We start from the raw sequence: 22859 nt of genomic DNA, 5'->3' as shown, positions 1-22859 counted from the left end.
GAGCGCCATTTGACTTTTTGATTGTAAAATTTGCTTGAATAATTAGCGGACACCATGTTGCGTTTAGAGAGCCCCTGTGTGCCCAAACATTGGAGCTCCCCCACAAGTGACCCCATTTTGGAAACTAGACCCCCCAAGGCACCTATCTAGATGCATAGTGAGCAGTTGCAACCCCCAGGTGCTTCACAAATTGATTCGTAAAAATGAAAAAGTGAAAAAAAAAACACTTTTTCATTGTTACGAATCAATTTGTGAAGCACCTGGGGGTTCCAACTGCTCACTATGCATCTAGATAGGTGCCTTGGGGGGTCTAGTTTCCAAAATGGGGTCACTTGTGGGGGAGCTCCAATGTTTGGGCACACAGGGACTCTCTAAATGCAACATGGTATCCGCTAACAAATTGAATGGAAAATCGGCTCAAATTGTTAGCGGACACCACATTGCGTTTGGAGAGCCCCTCTGTGCCCAAACTTTGGAGCTCCCCCACAAGTGACCCCATTTTGGAAACTAGACCCCCCAAGGCACCTTTCTAGATGCATAGTGAGCACTTGGAACCCCCAGGTGCTTCACAAATTGATTTGTAATAATGAAAAAGTGAAAAAAAAAACACTTTTTCATTTTTGTGAATCAATTTGTGAAGCACCTGGAGTTACAAGTGCTCACTATGCATCTAGATAGGTGCCTTGGGGGGTCTAGTTTCCAAAATGGGGTCACTTGTGGGGGAGCTCCAATGTTTAGGCACACAGGGACTCTCCAAATGCAACATGATATCCGCTAACAATTTGAGCCGACAATTTGTTAGCGGATATCATGTTGCATTTGGAGAGTCCCTGTGTGCCCAAACATTAGAGCTCCCCCACAAGTGACCCCATTTTGGAAACTAGACCCGCCAAGGCACCTATCTAGATTCATAGTGAGCACTTGGAACCCCAGGTGCTTCACAAATTGATTCATAAAAATGAAAAAGTGTTTTTTTTTTCACTTTTTCATTATTACGAATCAATTTGTGAAGCACCTGGGGGTTTCAAGTGCTCACTATGCATCTAGAAAGGTGCCTTGGGGGGTCTAGTTTCCAAAATGGGGTCACTTGTGGGGGAGCTCCAAAGTTTGGGCACAGAGGGGCTCTCCAAACGCAATGTGGTGTCCGCTAACAATTTGAGCCGATTTTCCATTCAATTTGTTAGCGGATACCATGTTGCATTTAGAGAGTCCCTGCGTGCCCAAACATTGGAGCTCCCCCACAAGTGACCCCATTTTGGAAACTAGACCCCCCAAGGCACCTATCTAGATTCATAGTGAGCACTTGGAACCCCAGGTGCTTCACAAATTGATTCATAAAAATGAAAAAGTGTTTTTTTTTTCACTTTTTCATTTTTACGAATCAATTTGTGAAGCACCTGGGGATTCCAAGTGCTCACTATGCATCTAGATAGGTGCCTTGGGGGGTCTAGTTTCCAAAATGCGGTCACTTGTGGGGGAGCTCCAATGTTTGGGCACACAGGGGCTCTCCAAACGCAACATGGCGTCCGCTAACAATTTGAGCCGATTTTCCATTCAATTTGTTAGCGGACACCATGTCGCGTTTGGAGAGCCCGTGATGTGCCTAAACAGTGGAGCTCCCCCACAAGTGTCCCCATTTTGGAAACTATACCCCTCAAGGATTTTATTAAGGTGTATAGTGAACATTTTGAACCCAGAGGTACGGCACAGAATTTGTTTACATTAGGTCATCATATTGAATAAGTTGTCATTATTCTTGAGCGCAAGTGCTCGCTACTTGAGTTTGCATCGGGTACTCAGGTATGCACCATGTACAGCGTGTGCTCGAGTGACATGCTCGAGTCCCTGCTCCGCATGTTTCACGGTTATTGGACACCCAAAAAAAAAACATGCGGGGATCGCTCGTGCATGGCAGGCAATCCCCGTAAAGTTTTTTGGCCGCGAAGCATATGGGGCAGAGACTCGAGCATGTCACTCAAATACCCACGATACTCAATGCATACCAGAGCACCCGATGCAAACTCAAGTAGCGAGCACTTGCTCTCAACACTAGTCGCCATATCGTCATCTTTTTTTCTTACTTTTGAAAAAAATCCCAACCCCAGCCCTAACCCTAGCACAACCCTAGCCCCAGCACAACCCTAGCCCCAGCACAACCCTAGCCCCAGCACAACCCTAGCCCCAGCACAACCCTAGCCCCAAACCCAGCCCTAACCCTAGCCCAATCCTAACCCAAGAGTTTATTTTTGACGCCGTTCCTTGTGCGGTATAAGTGATTAGACGACTTTATTCTTCGGGTCGGTGTGATTACAGCAATGCCAGAATCATATGGGGTTTTTATGACTGACAGCTGTCACACACTAAAAGACGCATTTTTTGTAAAATCTAGTTTTTGCATCGCCATATTTTGAGAGCTATAATTTTTCCAGATTTTGGCAGACAGTCATGTGACGGCTCGTTTTTTCCGGGATGACTTGACGTTGTTATTGGTGCCATTCTCAGGCACGTGACATTTTTTGATCGCTTTCTATTCCGATTTTTGGGAGGCAGAATAAACAAAAACCAACAATTCAGGAATTGTTTTTTTTTTTTTTTTTTATTTTGTTCCGCGTGTGGTAAAATTGATGAGGTAGCTTTATTCTTCGGGTCAGTACGTTTACAGCGGTACCACATTTGTATCATTTTTCTATGTTTTGGCGCTTATACACAATAAAAGCTATTTTATAGAAAAAAATATTTTTTAGTATCGCTTTATTCTGAGAGCTATAACTTTTTGATTTTTCAGCTGATGGAGCTGTATGGCGGCTTGTTTTTTGCGGGACGAGATGACGTTTTCAGCGGTATCATTTTTATTTATATGCGTCTTTTTGATCGCGTGTTATTCCACTTTTTGTTTGGCGGTATGGTGATAAAGCATTGTTTTTTGCTTCGTTTTTTTTTTTTTTTACCGTGTTCACTGAAGGGGTTAACTAGTGGGACAGTTTTATAGGTCAGTTTTTTCCGGACGCGGTGATACCAAATATGTGTACTTTTACTGTTTTTTTTTTTGTTTTTTTTATAATAATATTTATTGATGGGTACATTATATTTTTATTTTTGGTGTATTATTTTTTTTATTTTTTTAGAATATTTTTGCACATTTTTTTTTTTTTTCCACTTTCACACAGTTTATACACTTTATTACTTTGTCCCACTCTGAGACTTTCACTTTTTTTTTTCTGATCGCCTGCATGGCACAGGAATGGAGCACCATCCCTATGCCATGAAGGCTGTCAGAAATGCACAGTGTGAAGATTGCTTGGAGATGCACTGCGCATGTCCAAGCAATCTTCCTGCTCTCTGGTGACCCGGATGTTGTCATGACGACATCGGGTCGTCATGGCAACACCCGGTAAGCCTTTGCAGACTGCGCTGGAAGCCGGAAGAGGTGGTGAGTATCGCCGATCACCTCCCCTTGCCCCCGCAATGCCGCGATCGACTTCAATCGACTTCGATCGCAGCATCGCGGGGGTTAATGTGCTGGGAGCGGTGCAGGACCGCTCCCTGCACATAATACCGGGTGTCAGCTGTGACAATCAGCTGACACCCGGCGGCGATCGCGCCCGCACAGCCTGTGTGCGCGCGCGATCGCGATGACGTACTAATACGGGTCTGGCTCTTAAGTCCCAGGGCACAGACGCGTATTAGTACGTCAGATGTTATTAAGGGGTTAATAAGTGTGGGTTGATTAATGATTTGAGGATTGCGAACTGTTGGTGCGATGAGGTTCCCTAGGTTTTTTGCTTTCCTATAGATGAATCTTGGTTTTGGTGGAATAAGGTCGCCTATTGTTTTGTCATCGTGAAGGATATGCCAGTGTTTTGAAATTATTTTTCTTAATAAATATGTATTGGAGTTGTATTGAGTTATGATAGGGATATCTGGTTGTGTTGTAGGGTCAGTGGCATTAATTTTTGTGGTGCTGTTCTTGAGGAGGTTATCTCTGGGTATAGTTTGAATCTGATTTTTCACTTTTTGTAAAAATTGTGGATTGTAACCTTTTTCTAAAAATTTATTTGTTAATTGTATGGCTTCTTCGTTGAAGTCCCCAGTGTTGGAGCAATTTCTATATAATCTCATGTATTGACTGCGTGGGATGTTTAACAGCCAGCTGGGGAGGTGACAGCTGTCCAGAGAGATGAAGCTATTTGAGTCCGTTGGCTTCATATATGTTTTTGTATGGATTTTTTGATCTTGGATATATATGTTGAGATCTAAGAAGTTTAGCTGTTTTTGGCTTATGTTGGAGGTAAATTCCAAGAAAAAGTTATTGATATTGATCTCCCTGATAAAGGAGTCTAGGGATTCTTGGTCACCAGACCAGATAAAAAGTACGTCGTCAATAAATCTTTGCCAAAATACCAAGTTAGGTCTGAGTGTGCCGCCTGGGTGGATAGCTAACTCCTCCCATTTGCCAACGTATAGATTGGCATAGCTTGGGGCAAATCTAGTACCCATTGCTGTGCCCCATTGTTGTGTGTAGAAAAGTTTATCGTGTTTAAAATAATTATTCGTCAGTATGAACTTCATACATTCCTTCATGAACATTATTTGTTCTTTAGGTAGTTTGTTTTGTTTCAAAAGAAAATGTGTGGCTGCGTCGCAGCCCGCATTATGCTGAATCATGGTGTATAAGGACGAGATGTCCAGGGTGCCTAGGATGAAATTGTCATGCCATTTGATTTTTTGTAAAAGCTGAAGTACATGTTGACTGTCTTTTAAATATGTCGGCAAAAGGGGTACTAGGTCTTGTAAGTGTTTATCCACAAATCTGGATAGATTTGATGTTAGGCATTGGATACCTGAGATGATAGGTCTGCCTGGAGGATGGGAGAGTGACTTATGTATTTTTGGTAGATAATAAAATGTTGCAAGACGTGGGTGGGAGATAGTGATGTATTCAAACTCCTGTTTCGTAAGGAAGCCTTTATCTAGTCCTTTGGTAGTTAGTGTTTTTAGTTCTTTTAGGTACATATCTGTGGGGTCCTCCCTCATAGTATTGTATGTTCTTGTGTCACTTAGTAGTCTGTTTGTTTCTGATTGATATTGTTCTAGATCCAGTATAACTATACCACCTCCTTTATCAGCTGGACGGATAATTATGTTCTGATTTTTCTGTAAGATATATATTGCTTTCCTTTCAGAGGCGTTAAAGTTGTATTGGAATTTGTTACATTTTTTGTGGCTTAATTTACGGATATCTGAGATGACATTGTTTTGAAAACTTTCGAGTGCAGATGAGTATTCGTTTAATGGATGGAATTTGGATTTGGTTTTTAAGTTGGTGTGGGCATATTTCAAAGTGAGTGAGTTTCTAGGTTCATTTATGTGCCCCCGGTCCTGATGTTTCAGGTAGTATTTTTTGAGTGCTAGTTTTCGCATAAACTGTTTGACTCCAATGAAAGCTTGAAATTTATTGAATCCTGTGGAGGGGGCATATTTAAGACCTTTAGTTAGGAGGTTGATTTCGTTTGGTTTTAGGGTATGTTTACTGAGATTGAAGATAGTGTCGGCTTTTTGGTTTATCTCTTCTGTATCTGCCTTTTTCTTTTTGGAGAGTTGCCCTCCTCTACCTCCCCTCTTACGTTTGTTTTTTGTGCCCTCTGAAAAAAATTTGAGGAGCTGGTTTTCTTGCGTACTTGTGGGTGTCTGGGGTTACTATCGCGACTTTGTCTCTTGGGGGTGTTATTGGAGGCCATGTCTGGTTGGTCTTCCTCGTTGAATGGAGATTCATTAATAGTTTCTAGAATGTCAAATCTATTATTTAAAGTGGTGGGAGTGGCTATAGGTTGTGTGACTTCAATAGTCATCAGGGGTTGGATTGGGTGATTTGGGGGGTTTGGGAGGTTAGGTGGGTTTAAATTAGTAATATACTGTACACACTGCTCTATATACTGTACAGGCAGCTCTATATACTGTACACACAGCTCTATATACTGTAAAGGCAGCTCTATATACTGTACAGGCTGCTCTATATACTGTACACTCTGCTCTATATACTGTACATCCTGCTCTATATACTGTACAGGCTGCTCTATATACTGTACACACTGGTCTACATACTGTACAGGCAGCTCTATATACTATACACACTGCTCTATATACTGCACACGCTGCTCTATATACTGTACAGGCAGCTCTATATACTGTACACACTGCTCTATATACTGTACAGGCTGCTCTATATACTATACACGCTGCTCTATATACTGTACACACTGCTCTATATACTGTACACGCTGCTCTATATACTGTACAGGCTGCTCTATATACTATACACACTGCTCTATATACTGTACAGGCTGCTCTATATACTGTACAGGCAGCTCTATATACTGTACACACTGCTCTATATACTGTACAGGCTGCTCTATATACTATACACTCTGCTCTATATACTGTACACACTGCTCTATATACTGTACACGCTGCTCTATATACTGTACAGGCAGCTCTATATACTGTACACACTGCTCTATATACTGTACAGGCTGCTCTATATACTATACACTCTGCTCTATATACTGTACACACTGCTCTATATACTGTACACGCTGCTCTATATACTGTACAGGCTGCTCTATATACTATACACACTGCTCTATATACTGTACAGGCTGCTCTATATACTGTACACACTGCTCTACATACTGTACAGGCTGCTCTATATACTGTACACGCTGCTCTATATACTGTACACACTGCTCTATATACTGTACACACTGCTCTATATACTGTATAGGCTGCTCTATATACTGTACAGGCTGCTCTATATACTATACACACTGCTCTATATACTGTACAGGCTGCTCTATATACTGTACACACTGCTCTACATACTGTACAGGCTGCTCTATATACTGTACACGCTGCTCTATATACTGTACACACTGCTCTATATACTGTACACACTGCTCTATATACTGTATAGGCTGCTCTATATACTATACACACTACTCTATATACTGTACACACTGCTCTATATACTGTATAGGCTGCTCTATATACTATACACACTACTCTATATACTGTACACACTGCTCTATATACTGTATAGGCTGCTCTATATACTATACACACTACTCTATATACTGTACACACTGCTCTATATACTGTATAGGCTGCTCTATATACTATACACACTACTCTATATACTGAACACACTGCTCTATATACTGTACAGGCTGCTCTATATACTATACACACTGCTCTATATACTGTACAGGCTGCTCTATATAGTGTACACACTGCTCTACATACTGTACAGGCAGCTCTATATACTGTACAGGCTGCTCTATATACTGTACAGGCTGCTCTATATACTGTACACACTGCTCTATATACTGTACACACTGCTCTATATATTGTACAGGCTGCTCTATATACTGTACACACTACTCTATAAACTATACACACAGCTCTATATACTGTACAGGCAGCTCTATATACTGAACACACAGCTCTATATACTGTACACACTGCTCTATATACTGTACAGGCTGCTCTATATACTATACATACTGCTCTATATACTGTATAGGCTGCTCTATATACTATACACACTACTCTATATACTATACACGCAGCTTTATATACTGTACAGGCTGCTCTATATACTATACACACTGCTCTATATACTGTACACACTGCTCTATATACTGTACAGGCTGCTCTATATACTGTACACACTGCTCTATATACTGTACACACTGCTCTATATACTGTACAGGCAGCTCTATATACTGTACAGGCTGCTCTATATACTATACACACTGCTCTATATACTGTACACACTGCTCTATATACTATACACACTGCTTTATATACTGTACAGGCAGCTCTATATACTATACACACTGCTCTATATACTGTACACACTGCTCTATATACTGTACACACTGCTCTATATACTGTATAGGCTGCTCTATATACTATACACACTGCTCTATATACTGTACACACTGCTCTATATACTGTACACACTGCTCTATATACTGTATAGGCTGCTCTATATAGTATACACACTACTCTATATACTGTACACACTGCTCTATATACTGTATAGGCTGCTCTATATACTATACACACTACTCTATATACTGTACACACTGCTCTATATACTGTACAGGCTGCTCTATATACTATACAGACTGCTCTATATACTGTACAGGCTGCTCTATATACTGTACACACTGCTCTATATACTGTACACACTGCTGTATATACTGTACACACTGCTCTATATACTGTACAGCCTGCTCTATATATTGTACAGGCTGCTCTATATACTGTACACACTACTCTATATACTATACACACAGCTCTATATACTGTACAGGCAGCTCTATATACTGTACACTCTGCTCTATATACTATACACACTGCTCTATATACTGTACACCCTGCTCTATAAACTGTACAGGCTGCTCTATATACTGTACACATTGCTCTACATACTGTACACACTGCTCTATATACCATACACACTACTCTATATACTATACACGCAGCTCTATATACTGTACAGGCTGCTCTATATACTGTACAGGCTGCTCTATATACTATACACACTGCTCTATATACTATACAGACTGCTCTATATACTGTACAGGCTGCTCTATATACTGTACACACTGCTCTATATACTGTACACACTGCTGTATATACTGTACACACTGCTCTATATACTGTACAGGCTGCTCTATATATTGTACAGGCTGCTCTATATACTGTACACACTACTCTATATACTATACACACAGCTCTATATACTGTACAGGCTGCTCTATATACTGTACACACTGCTCTATATACTGTACACTCTGCTCTATATACTATACACACTGCTCTATATACTGTACACCCTGCTCTATAAACTGTACAGGCTGCTCTATATACTGTACACATTGCTCTACATACTGTACACACTGCTCTATATACTGTACACCCTGCTCTATATACTGTACAGGCAGCTCTATATACTATACACACTGCTCTATATACTGTACAGGCTGCTCTATATACTATACACACTGCTCTATATACTGTACAGGCTGCTCTATATACTGTACACCCTGCTCTATATACTGTACAGGCAGCTCTATATACTGTACACGCAGCTCTATATACTGTACAGGCAGCTCTATATACTGTACACGCAGCTCTATATACTGTACAGGCTGCTCTATATACTATACACACTGCTCTATATACTGTACAGGCTGCTCTATATACTGTACACACTGCTCTGTATACTGTACACACTGCTCTATATACTGTACAGGCTGCTCTATATACTGTATATACTGCTCTATACACTGTATATACTGCTCTATATACTGTACACACTGCTCTATATATTGTACAGGCTGCTCTATATACTGTACACACTACTCTATATACTATACACACAGCTCTATATACTGTACAGGCAGCTCTATATACTGAACACACAGCTCTATATACTGTACACACTGTTCTATATACTATACACACTACTCTATATACTATACACGCAGCTCTATATACTGTACAGGCTGCTCTATATACTATACACACTGCTCTATATACTGTACAGGCTGCTCTATATACTGTACACACTGCTCTATATACTGCACACGCTGCTCTATATACTGTACAGGCTGCTCTATATACTGTACACGCTGCTCTATATACTGTACAGGCTGCTCTATATACTGTACAGGCTGCTCTATATACTATACAGGCAGCTCTATATACTGTACACACTGCTCTATATACTGTACACACTGCTCTATATACTGCACACGCTGCTCTATATACTGTACAGGCTGCTCTATATACTGTACACACTGCTCTATATACTGCACACGCTGCTCTATATACTGTACAGGCTGCTCTATATACTGTACAGGCTGCTCTATATACTGTACACACTGCTCTATATACTGTACACACTGCTCTATATACTGTACAGGCTGCTCTATATACTGTACACACTGCTCTATATACTGTACACACTGCTCTATATACTGTACAGGCTGCTCTATAAACTGTACAGGCTGCTCTATATACTGTACAGGCTGCTATATATACTGCACATGCTGCTCTATATACTGTACAGGCAGCTCTATATACTGTACAGGCAGCTCTATACACTGTACACACTGCTCTATATACTGCACACGCTGCTCTATATACTGTACAGGCTGCTCTATATACTGTACAGGCAGCTCTATATACTGTACACACTGCTCTATATACTGTACAGGCTGCTCTATATACTGTACACACTGCTCTATATACTGTACAGGCTGCTCTATAAACTGTACAGGCTGCTCTATAAACTGTACAGGCTGCTCTATATACTGCACAGGCAGCTCTATATACTGTACAGGCAGCTCTATATACTGTACACACTGCTCTATATACTGTACAGGCTGCTCTATATACTGTACACACTGCTCTATATACTGCACACGCTGCTCTATATACTGTACAGGCAGCTCTATATACTGTACACACTGCTCTATATACTGTACAGGCTGCTCTATATACTGTACAGGCAGCTCTATATACTGTACACACTGCTCTATATACTGTACAGGCTGCTCTATATACTGTACACACAGCTCTATATACTGTACAGGCTGCTCTATATACTGCACACGCTGCTCTATATACTGTACAGGCAGCTCTATATACTGTACACACTGCTCTATATACTATACAGGCAGCTCTATATACTGTACAGGCAGCTCTATATACTATACACACTGCTGTATATAATTGTTGTGCAGTCTGTGCACTATATACAGCTGTGCTCTGTGTGTAGACGCTGCATTTTGTGTCTTCTCTCAGCAGTTCACCTTTTGCACAATAGTGGGGTGTACTTATATTACAGGTCAGGGAGGTGGCAGTCAGCGGAGGCCATCGCCTGTGTTACCCTTCTGGGGTCTCAGCAGCTCCAGATCGTCTCCACATCGTACAATCCGCTTTCTGTACGACAGACATTATCCGGGCAGGGAAGCACAACTGGAGTGCGGAGCTTCTCTCTGTTGGGAGGAGACGGGGCCCATGTTCAGTGTCAGTGGATAAAGAGGGAGAGGACAAGAGAAAGAGCAGAAGAGCGATCAGTACCTGAGCAGGAAAGAATCTCCTGAGGAGGATGTGATGACTGAGGATCTAACTGCATGCCTGACCTATACTGCATGCCTGACCTATACTGCATGCCCGACCTATACTGCATGCCCGACCTATACTGCATGCCCGACCTATACTGCATGCCTGACCTATACTGCATGCCTGACCTATACTGCATGCCTGACCTATACTGCATGCCTGACCTATACTGCATGCCTGACCTATACTGCATGCCTGACCTATAGGCTCCTGACAGCAGAGTGTAATGTTCTGAGCAATGAACTCTCAGCAATCTGCAATCCACAATCGTACGTGTCCTGTCACAAACCTCCTGCCTTTAGCTGTAGAATTGATCTGTAAATGGATTACTGGAAAACTGCTGAGGAGATGATCGGGGAGACATAATGAGATCTGCATGGGAAAGTAGAATTGATCTTTCTAGAAATGTCTCTTGTAGGATAAATCCCCGATCAGTATATAGTCCTCCACAATAGTGATTGTGATGCAATGTACTGAAGAAAAAGATCTGCTCCCCTAATCCCGAAACTCTACAGACTCCTGTATGTGATGTAAACGAGGAATAATCGCTGCCTCAATCACACCCATCCTCAAAAAGCCCTCCCTTGACCCATCCTCTCTGTCTAGCTATCGCCCCATATCACTTCTCCCCTATGCCTCAAAACTACTGGAACAACACGTCCATTCTGAGCTGTCCTCCCACCTCTCCTCCTGCTCCCTCTTCGACCACCTACAATCTGGTTTCCGACCGCACCATTCTACTGAAACTGCACTGACCAAAGTTACCAACGACCTACTAACCGCCAAATATAAGCGACACTATTCTGTCCTCCTTTTAGACCTGTCATCTGCCTTCGACACAGTGGACCATTCCCTCTTACTAAAAACTCTCATCTCTCGGCATCACAAACTGGGCCCTATCCTGGATCTCCTCATATCTAACAGACAGGACATTCAGTGTCTCTCACTCACAGACCACCTCCTCATCTCACCCCCTATCTGTCGGTGTCCCCCAAGGTTCAGTTCTAGGACCCCTGCTCATCTCCATCTACACCTTAGGCCTGGGACAGCTCATAGAGTCTCATGGCTTTCATTATCACCTCTATGCTGACGACACACAGATCTGCCTCTCTGGACCTGATATCACCTCCTTACTAACCAAAATCCCACAATGTCTGTCTGCTATTTCATCCTTCTTCTCTGCTAGATTTCTAAAACTTAACATGGACAAAACAGAATTCATCATCTTTCCGCCATCTCATTCAACCCCCCCAACTGACCTATCAACGTCAATGGCTGCCCATTGACTAATCCACTTTTCCCCCAGCCTCTCCTCTCTGTCAATCTCTTCACTGGCTCCCCATTGAACAGAGACTCCAGTTAAAATCCCTAACCATGACATACAAAGCCATTCACAACCTGTCTCCTCCACATATATCTTGCCTACTCTCCCGCAACATACCCGCACGCAACCTCCGATCCTCACAAGATCTCCTTCTCTACTCCCCTCTTATCGCCCCTTCCCACAATCACATACAAGATTTCTCCCGTGCGTCTCCCCTACTCTGGAACTCTCTACCCCAACACATCAGGCTCTCGTCCACCGTGGAAACCTTCAAAAAGAGCCTGAAGACCCACCTCTTCCGACAAGCCTACAACCTGCAGTAACCACCACTCCACAAATAATGCTGCACGACCAGCTCTACCCTCACCCATCACTTGTAGACTGAGCCATCGCAGGCAGGGACCTCGCTCCTCATGTACCAGTCGCCATCACATGGTGTTCAAGATTATTGTAATTGCTCTTGTATGTATACCCCTTCTTCACATGTAAAGTGCCATGGAATAAATGGCGCTATAATAATAATCTGATGTGGAAATATGTAGTAGAGTCACATTCTTCTCACTGCAGGACCTGGATCCAATGGTCTGTAGTAACCGCGGATCAGTGTTATCTCACTAGTGTTAGAATTACTGTCCGCCGTTCTCCCCAATATGGGAAGCACAAAACTTACACTGATGAGAACCGGACACCTGAGCGATCTACCAGTCAGAATACAGAGATCACCAGTGCACAGCAGAGATCAGCTCCCGGCACAGCAACAGGAGATTGTAGCCTCTCACTTAGAAGATGTGGTGGCTCTGAAAAGAGCCTTTGGGTTGTCAGGATGGAGCAGAGAATACAATTAACCTCCGAAGCCGTAGAGAGTGCGGCCCTGGCGCTTGAGCGCGTACACCACGTCCATAGCGGTGACGGTCTTCCTCTTGGCGTGCTCGGTGTAGGTGACGGCGTCACGGATCACGTTCTCCAGGAAGACTTTCAGGACACCGCGAGTCTCTTCATAGATGAGGCCGGAGATGCGCTTGACGCCTCCTCTGCGAGCGACACGGCGGATGGCAGGCTTGGTGATGCCCTGGATGTTATCACGGAGCACCTTCCTGTGCCGCTTGGCACCGCCCTTCCCGAGACCTTTCCCTCCTTTACCGCGACCAGACAGCCTCTAAATAGTCAGTAGAAAAATGACTAAACCGCACCGACTCTTCTTTTATATAGCGTATAAGTGGACCAGAGAGAGGACTGCAGAGATGCCGCGTTTCCAGGGCGGGTCTTACAGAATCTACATTAGCTCCTCCTTCCTCTGCTGATTGGCTGAACACTGAACTGTTGGGGAGTTTGAATTTCCCGCTCATTGTGCAGTTTCCGCAGCGTCTAATATATATTTTTCCCTGTGATGAGAAATGTGTCAGATACAGTCCATAAATAAAAGGGCAGACACGACACCAACCTCCTGCAAGTGAGATGAAGCTGAGTAGAAGCATCAGATCACTGCTGAATATACAGATAGCGGCACTGACAGTGATTAACCCCCACTTCCATCATACCAGCATATTCCTAACATGCTATTCACATCTCCATGGTCATTTCCGCATCTTACTACTCCCCTCATCATCCCTTGCCATGGCTTCATTCTGTACAATCTACATGTATTAATACATGTGACATTCTGGCTGCTCCCGGTGACTAATCTATAGGATCCTGACTGAGCTCTGTGACGTTTCCAAAACGGGCTTGTCACTTCTGATAGAATTGCTCTTGGGGTGCGGTGATTTGCCAGGAGCAGCAGCATGTGACCATGCCTGGACACGATCAGAGGAGGATTGTGGCAGCCAGGATTATTGCCTCTTCTAAGGACAGTGCAGGGAGGAAGCCGCGGTCAGCAGCACTGCTCAGATACTTAATATTTTGCCACCACTGGGATTTTCCGCTCATCAGAAATGACAATATTTACTTTCTCCTAATAACACTTGTATTGTAATTGACAGAGATCATAAAACTCAGATATCACTTGTTTCTTCATTTGAGGATTTGCACTTAGAGAACATTTGTTATCTTCCTGTAGAAGATAATGACAACAGCTCAGATTGAGCAAATAAAAAAGGAACCGTATAAATAACAAAATCACTGAGCAGCTGATTGATTCTCATTCCAGTGGTCCCATATCCAATGGAGAATACACTGTGATCTGGAAGGTGATTACATGAATGTGCTCAGTGGAGTTTATCTATAGACCGGACACTTCTCTTCACAGCAGAAGTAGTAACACAATTACATGTAGAAGCTGCGGAAACTACAAGGAGCGGGAAATTCAAACTCCCTAACGTCCTGTGTTCAGCCAATCAGCAGAGGAAGGGGAGGAGCTAATGTTAATAGTTACCGAATAGGAAGTCCCCGCTCAGGGGCTGATGGCTTTTTCTGTTCTTTGTCCTGCTGTATCACGTAGTTTCAGGACTGTCGGATATCAGGAAATTTGCTTGTGTTGAGCGATCAATGGTCTCTTGGTTCCATACAGGAATTTCTATCATTTCCAGGATCGAGGGAACAGTATCCGCTTTCTATAACACAAAGTGCAGAACTGATTCTAACAATGGTGACTCCATCACACCAGCAATATTCCGAGTGCCGGGAATATAAAGAAACGAGATACTGCAGTTTACAGAGAACTTTGAAAGAAGGAGGTGGGGATTTTATAAAATGTAGGTTAATATTATCTAGATAAACCTACTACAGAGCTGCAGAGGATATTAGTCTCTTAATCCTGATGCGTTTTCAGGATCAGACCCGTGCGGCTGATAGGAGTCAGCGAGTGTTCACAGGAGATAGCGCTGGATAATGGACGTCCTATAATGATCGCATCATATACACCAAGAAATCTGCGCATTTATCCCTTCAAAACACAGTCCAGACTCCTAATACATTAAATAAAGCTGATATTATTGGATGTGCGGCAGGATCGGTGCGAAAACTAGTGGGGATACGAATATTAAGTGGTTGAATGAGTAGAATGTACTTCGTGTAGTAATCAATCATTTCTACACACCCTTATAACTGCATTGGAGGGAATAATCCCCCCAGATACCAACTGCAGACTGAGAAGAGAACTGAGCGCCCCTGATGTTACTGAGCACAAGTGAACACTCAGCAGAATATGAAGCAGATGTGAGGGATCAGCTCCTTATTATGGAGGATTTGGTGGCCCTGAAAAGAGCCTTTGTTATAGTCAGACGTGTAGGACGGATCTAAGCTCTCTCCCCACGGATCCGGCGGGCCAGCTGGATGTCTTTGGGCATGATGGTGACCCTCTTAGCGTGGATCGCGCACAGATTTGTGTCCTCGAACAGCCCCACCAGATAAGCCTCGCTGGCCTCCTGCAGCGCCATGACGGCCGAGCTCTGGAAGCGGAGATCGGTCTTGAAGTCCTGGGCGATTTCTCTCACCAGGCGCTGGAAGGGAAGCTTACGGATCAGCAGCTCGGTGGACTTCTGGTAACGGCGGATCTCACGGAGAGCGACTGTCCCTGGCCGGTAGCGGTGAGGCTTCTTCACTCCGCCAGTGGCGGGAGCGCTTTTCCTGGCGGCCTTAGTGGCCAGCTGCTTGCGGGGAGCTTTCCCTCCGGTGGATTTACGAGCGGTCTGCTTAGTTCTGGCCATAGCTCTGTATAGAGGAGAACAGAAGTGATGAGAGGAGCGGAGAGAGCGGGATATTTATACTCCTCTGCTCCTGTTACCGCGTCATGTGAACACGCCCCCTGCACTGCATTGGTAATAAAAATTAACATGAGCCGCCAAAACAGGTGTGATATCCGCGACCAATCATTATTCACAAAATCATCCCAACGCCCATTAATCCCGCCCTCAAAAAGAGGGGCAGGGTCTCTGTTCTCTCTTTTCTGGCTGCGGATACTGGCACAGGGTCACACCATGTCTACATGCGGCTTCTACAGCAGGAGCCGCCGATGTCACTGAGCTGTACAGGCTCTCAAGTGGTGATTGATTAGGATGATGTAAGAATTAGATTTCTGTAGGACATCGGCCCCTTCCCTCCATTGATTACACTGATCGGTCACCTGCACTGGTGTGATCGGGACACAGAGCAGCTCTATGCGGAGATGTGGGGAAAAGCTTATTCATAATAACACTGGAGCCGCTCCCTGTACACACTATAATCTAGAAGCGGCAGGATATACGGGCACTGATCATACAGCTCTGCCGGGGACAAGGTGGTGGCACTGATCATACAGCTCTGCAGGGGACAAGGTGGTGGCACTGATCATACAGCTCTGCCGGGGACAAGGTGGTAGCACTGATCATACAGCTCTGTCGGGGACATGGTGGTGGCACTGATCATACAGCTCTGCCGGGGACAAGGTGGTGGCACTGATCATACAGCTCTGCAGGGGACAAGGTGGTAGCACTGATCATACAGCTCTGTCGGGGACATGGTGGTGGCACTGATCATACAGCTCTGCCGGGGACAAGGTGGTAGCACTGATCATACAGCTCTGTCGGGGACATGGTGGTGGCACTGATCATACAGCTCTGCCGGGGACAAGGTGGTGGCACTGATCATACAGCTCTGCAGGGGACAAGGTGGTGGCACTGATCATACAGCTCTGCCGGGGACAAGGTGGTGGCACTGATCATACAGCTCTGCAGGGGACAAGATGATGGCACTGATCATACAGCTCTGCCGGGGACAAGGTGGTGGCTCTGATCATACAGCTCTGCCGGGGACAAGGTGGTGGCACTTATACAGCTCTGCCGGGGACAAGGTGGTGGCTCTGATCATACAGCTCTGCCGGGGACAAGGTGGTGGCACTTATACAGCTCTGCCGGGGACAAGGTGGTGGCTCTGATCATACAGCTCTGCCGGGGACAAGATGATGGCACTGATTATACAGCTCTGCAGGGGACAAGGTGGTGGCACTGATCATACAGCTCTGCCGGGGACAAGATGATGGCACTGATTATACAGCTCTGCAGGGGACAAGGTGGTGGCACTGATCATACAGCTCTGCCGGGGACAAGATGATGGCACTGATTATACAGCTCTGCAGGGGACAAGGTGGTGGCTCTGATCATACAGCTCTGCCGGGGAAAAGATGATGGCACTGATTATACAGCTCTGCAGGGGACAAGGTGGTGGCTCTGATCATACAGCTCTGCCGGGGACAAGGTGGTGGCACTGATCATACAGCTCTGCCGGGGACAAGGTGGTGGCACTGATCATACAGCTCTGCCGGGGACAAGGTGGTGGCACTGATCATACAGCTCTGCCAGGGACAAGGTGGTGGCACTTATCATACAGCTCTGCAGGGAGGGGACAAGGTGGTGGCTCTGATCATACAGCTCTGCCGGGGACAAGGTGGTGGCTCTGATCATACAGCTCTGCCGGGGACAAGGTGGTGGCACTGATCATACAGCTCTGCCGGGGACAAGGTGGTGGCACTGATCATGCAGCTCTGGCGGGGACAAGGTGGTGGCACTAATCATACAGCTCTGCCTGGGACAAGGTGGTGGCACTGATCATACAGCTCTGCCGGGGACAAGGTGGTGGCACTGAAAATACAGCTCTGGCGGGGACAAGGTGGTGGAACTAATCATACAGCTCTGCCGGGGACAAGGTGGTGGAACTAATCATACAGCTCTGCCGGGGACAAGGTGGTGGCACTGATCATACAGCTCTGCCGGGGACAAGGTGGTGGCACTGATCATACAGCTCTGCCGGGCACAAGGTGGTGGCACTGATCATACAGCTCTGCCGGGGACAAGGTGGTGGCACTGATCATACAGCTCTGCCGGGGACAAGGTGGTGGCACTGATCATACAGCTCTGCCGGGGACAAGGTGGTGGCACTGATCATACAGCTCTGCCGGGGACAAGGTGGTGGCTCTAAAAAGAGCCTTTGTGGGGTAATTTCAGGGCGGTTTTGGCTTATTTCTTAGCTGCGGGCTTCTTGGCTTTAGCTGCCTTCTTAGCAGGACTCTTGGCAGCTTTGGGTTTAGCAGCTTTCTTAGCCGGACTCTTCGTCACCTTCTTGGGCTTCGGAGCGGCCTTTGGCTTCTTGGGGCTCTTGGCCGCCTTCTTGGCAGCTGCTGCGGGCTTCTTGGCCTTTTTCGGGCTCTTCTTGGCCGCGGTCGGAGCCTTCTTGGGCTTCTTAGGAGACTTGGCGGCTTTCTTGGCTGCAGCGGGTTTCTTGGGCTTGGCCGCAGCTGCTGACTTCTTCTTGGCCGCTTTGTCCTTAGTCTCCTGCTGCTTCTTGTTCAGCTTGAAGGACCCGGAGGCGCCGCTGCCCTGCACCTGGAGGAGGGCGCCCTTGGTGACCAGAGACTTGACGGCCAGCTTCAGGCGGCTATTGTTCTTCTGTACATCGTATCCTCCGGCAGACAGAGCCTTCTTCAGGGCGGCCAGAGACACCCCACTGCGCTCCTTAGAGGCGGACACGGCTTTCACGATCAGATCGGCGACGCTGGGACCGGAGGGTTTCTTGCTTTTCTTGGCGCCCCCGGCGGCGGATTTCTTCTGCAGTTTCTTGGATTTGGCGGCCGGTTCTGCGGGAGGGGGAGCGGCGGCTGGTGCGGTCTCTGCCATCGTGTGCTGCGGAACTAGAACAGAAATATCTCCTGATAGGAAAACACTGAGGCCGGAGCTGGAGGCGCCTGTTAAATGTACAGGCTTACTGCGCACTGATTGGCTGCTGAGCAGCATCGTCCTGAGCATCTATTGGCTGACACTGACACAGGCCCCGCCTCCTCCCTGCTGAGCCCGAGTGAAGCTCCGCTCTCCCCTTGTGCTTCCCTGCCCGGGATAAAAAGCCCTTTACCGGCTAACACCGGACAGCAGAGCGCGCTTTCTCCGTCGCTTCCTCTTCTCCATCATCTCCACTGACCGTTTGTAGCCGTCACCAGCAGAGATGCCGGGAAAGAGCCGAGAGGAGGTCCCGGGATCATCGCCGCCGTCCTCCCGATCTGCGCATCACTGTGTATCCGGGGAGATAAAACTGCTGCGGGAGCTCGTTCCTCCTATTCCCGGCTCTTGTCACCATCACAGGGATCTTTACTACAATATCCATCGTACAGGAAGCGGATTGTACGATGTGGGGACGACCTGGAGCTGCTGAGAGCCCAGAAGGGTAACACAGGCGATGGCCTCCGCTGACTGCCACCTCCCTGACCTGTAATATAAGTACACCCCGAATGTGCAGAGTATTGGGGGGTGAACACGTATCCACATAGGGGGCTGATTGCAATCACCTGTGTAATATCGTGTCTGACCCTGTGTGAAGCTGTGACGCTGCGGCAGTTAATGGAGGGAAGAGCTCTGATAAGGCGCCAGCTTCACAATGCGACTCATCCCCAACACAACATGTGTACAGCCCAGATCAGCAGCCTTATAGATGTCCCAGATAATAGAGCAACGTGTACAGTATATAGTTCAGTGTGTACAGTATATAGAACAGTCTGTACAGTATATAGAGCAGTGTGTACAGTATATAGAGCAGTGTATACAGTATATAGAGCAGTATGTACAGTATATAGAGAAGTCTGTACAGTATATAGTTCTGTGTGTACAGTATATAGAGCAGTGTGTACAGTATATAGTTCAGTGTTTACAGACAGTATATAGAGCAGTGTGTACAGTATATAGAGTAGTATATACAATGTATAGAGCAGTGTGTACAGTGTATAGAGCAGTATGTACAGTATATAGAGCAGTATATACAGTGTATAGTGCAGTGTGTACAGTATATAGAGCAGTGTTTACAGTATATAGAGCAGTGTGTACAGTATATAGAGCAGTGTGTACAGTATATAGAGCAGCATTTAAAGTATAAAGAGCAGGCAAATTTTGGCCACACACCAATACACGCCCATTTACGGATTTCTTTCTCCCCTGGTAGGAGGAGTTGTCAAAGGGGAGCTGGTAATGAGGGGCATTCAGCAGACGGCCCTCATCCCCATTCCTGGTATGGATGGCCCACTAATCCCCATTCCTGGTATGCATGCCCCCCATCCCCATCCTGGTATACATGGCCCCCTCCTCCCCAATCCTGGTATGCATGGCCCCCTCCTCCCAATCCTGGTATGCTTGGCCCACTTATCCCCATCCTGGTATGCATGGCACACTTATCCCCATTCATGGTATGCATGGCCCCATCACCCCCATCCTGGTATGCATGGCCCCCTCCTCCCAATCCTGGTATGCATGGCCCCCTCCTCCCAATCCTGGTATGCATGGCCCCCTCTTCCCCAATCCTAGTAGGCATGGCCCCCTCCTCCCCAATTCTGATATACATGGCCCCCTTATCCCCAATCCTGGTATGCATGGTCCCCTCCTTCCCATCCTGGTATGCATGGCCCCCTCCTCCCCAATCCTGGTATGCATGAGCCCCTCCTCCCCAATCCTGGTAAGTGTGTACCCCTCTTCCTCAATCCTGGTATGCATAGCCCCCTCATCCCCATTCCTGGTGTTCATGGCCCCCTCATCCCCAATCCTGGTGTGCATGGCCCCCTAACCCCTTATCCTGGTATGTATGGCCCCACTATCCTAGTGTGCATGGCCCCCCATCACTGCACACATGAAAAAAATAAACACTTCTACACGCCTTCCTTCCTCCCCTCTGCTCCAGCGCTGTGTCCTGTGTGTCAGTAGCTGATCTCAGTATCTGAGCAGCGCATGACATAACTGCCATGCTCTATTAGATGCCAAGGTGAGTTGCGGGGATATTCACTCCTCTCCACGCCGGGACTATGAGCGTGGAGAGGAGTGAATAGTCACTCTCCTTAATAGTGCGCACTTTCAGCACGAGAGCAGCTCCTGCTGCGACTCTGCGATCCTCTGTGACCGCTACTAAAGAGAATGAATATTCACTCCTCTCCACTCCCATGGGCTTGAAGAAGAGTGAATATTCATTATGTTTAGCATGGGGCACACGTGGTAGTTGTGGCTGCTGTCTACTACCTGTGCCCGCTGCTCCACCACCGCAACACCACCCTCCACAGCCGGGAGAACAGCTGAGCCGTGACGGGAAGCGGGACTGAGCCCTCAAAGCGGGACAGTCCCGCCAAAAACAGGACGGTTGGAAGCTATGTGTACAGTATATACCTGTCAACATACAGTTGAACACACACAAACACAAAGTAACTGTAGGGGTTGCTCAGGCACCTCCTTATTGGGGAGAGTGCCTTTTATACAAGATGCCTGGGCTGGGAGAATCTTTGCAGGTGCGCATGCTGCCCCTTTAAGAGCATGGGAGCAGTGTAGTGTGCTCAGGAGAAGTGGGGAGAGGAGCGTGAGGATGCTACCGTAACCAGGGCAGTGAGTTTGTCAGCGTCCCTCATGAAGAGTGCAGGGGAACTATGCGAGGGCGCCGGCAATGGATAGTACAACCTTCTTGTAGTAATGCCCCATCCTGGTCACCTTCTTGCAATAATGTGCTCATCCTCGTCTTCATCTTGTAGTAATACCCCATTCTTGTCCCTATATTGTAGTAATGTCCCCTATTGTACTGTTGTTCACATACACATAAAAGACAAACAAAAAGCTTGTTCACACCTGTCCTCCGTTCCTTGATGTCCTTTTTGTACATGCGGCCTACATGCACTCTAGACCCCTTGATGATCGCGGCGAGGTCCAGGGGTCCGCCGACGTCAGCGCATTGGACACATATTCAATTGAAATGTATTGCCGCGCAGAGACAAGGTCTCTGCACAGCAATACCAATACATTCAGCCCCTCAATGTCCCCACAGCCAGCTCCCTCATATTATCTCCACAGCCAGCTCCAATATCCATGGACCCTTCCCAGCCTATTAATATCAGCCCCCAGATGTGTGCTTTGCCTTAGCTGGTTATTAAAAATAGGGGGACCCCACCTCATTTTTTTAGGTTTACCCCATTTTTAACAACCAGCAGAGGCAAAGAAGACAGCTGGGGGCTGATATTAATAGGGTGGAAAGGTGCATGGAAATTGTCCCCTTACCAACAGCTGTCTGCTGTCACTTGGCTGGTTATTAAAAATAGGGAGGCCCCACGTCATTTTTTTTAGACTATTTTTTATTAAATAGGTTAAATAAGCATAGCCACCCTTTAGTATCATATGAAGGGCACTAAAGAGTGCTACTTTATTATATGTAAGGGGGTTGTGACATTAAATATCTACAGGATATCTATCTATCTATTCTAAGGGTTTTGCTGTGGATTTATTGTACTTGGCTGATGACATTTCCTGTCTTTACTGAGATGTGTGCGAGAAAAAAAGGACGGAGTACGCATGGTCCGTGTGCCGTCCGTTTTTTTTTCGTACTCATTGACTTGCATTGGTGAGTCTCAGGCGTTCGCATG

The 22859-nt window shown here is 46.1% G+C and overlaps 3 protein-coding genes across 3 annotated transcripts; all 3 read right to left on the bottom strand.

Moving 5' to 3' along the window:
- Positions 1-13364: 13364 nt before the first annotated feature.
- Positions 13365-13869, bottom strand: LOC141161360 (histone H4-like). Its single transcript, XM_073646167.1, has 2 exons — positions 13792-13869; positions 13365-13679 (listed from the first exon to the last, which is right to left on the bottom strand). The coding sequence occupies exons 1-2, from the start codon at positions 13867-13869 to the stop codon at positions 13365-13367; spliced, it is 393 nt and encodes a 130-aa protein (XP_073502268.1).
- A 1871-nt stretch (positions 13870-15740) lies between these two features.
- Positions 15741-16173, bottom strand: LOC141161022 (histone H3). The gene has a single exon (XM_073645814.1). It carries the CDS (start codon positions 16165-16167, stop codon positions 15757-15759), a length of 411 nt encoding a protein of 136 aa, XP_073501915.1. The 5' UTR covers positions 16168-16173; the 3' UTR covers positions 15741-15756.
- Positions 16174-18450: 2277 nt separating this feature from the next.
- On the bottom strand, positions 18451-19107 carry LOC141161021 (histone H1A-like). The gene has a single exon (XM_073645813.1). It carries the CDS (start codon positions 19105-19107, stop codon positions 18451-18453), a length of 657 nt encoding a protein of 218 aa, XP_073501914.1.
- Positions 19108-22859: the final 3752 nt, after the last annotated feature.

This window comes from Phyllobates terribilis, unplaced genomic scaffold (genome assembly GCF_046119375.1).
Source record: "Phyllobates terribilis strain yellow unplaced genomic scaffold, ASM4611937v1 Scaffold_9__5_contigs__length_417890890, whole genome shotgun sequence".
Taxonomy (NCBI): Eukaryota; Metazoa; Chordata; class Amphibia; order Anura; family Dendrobatidae; genus Phyllobates; species Phyllobates terribilis.
The sequence above is the reverse complement of the archived record's forward strand: the minus strand, read 5'-3'. Positions and strand labels throughout refer to the sequence as shown.

Bases quoted from the DNA above. Each gene is read 5' to 3' on its own strand.
- LOC141161022 (XM_073645814.1), bottom strand. From the start codon at position 16,167: ATGGCCAGAACTAAGCAGACCGCTCGTAAATCCACCGGAGGGAAAGCT.
- LOC141161021 (XM_073645813.1), bottom strand. From the start codon at position 19,107: ATGGCAGAGACCGCACCAGCCGCCGCTCCCCCTCCCGCAGAACCGGCC.
- LOC141161360 (XM_073646167.1), bottom strand. From the start codon at position 13,869: ATGAGCGGGAAATTCAAACTCCCCAACAGTTCAGTGTTCAGCCAATCA. The intron at 13,680-13,791 runs GTAAGACCCGCC...CTGACTATTTAG, and splicing joins GAGGAGCTAATGTAGATTCT to AGGCTGTCTGGTCGCGGTAA.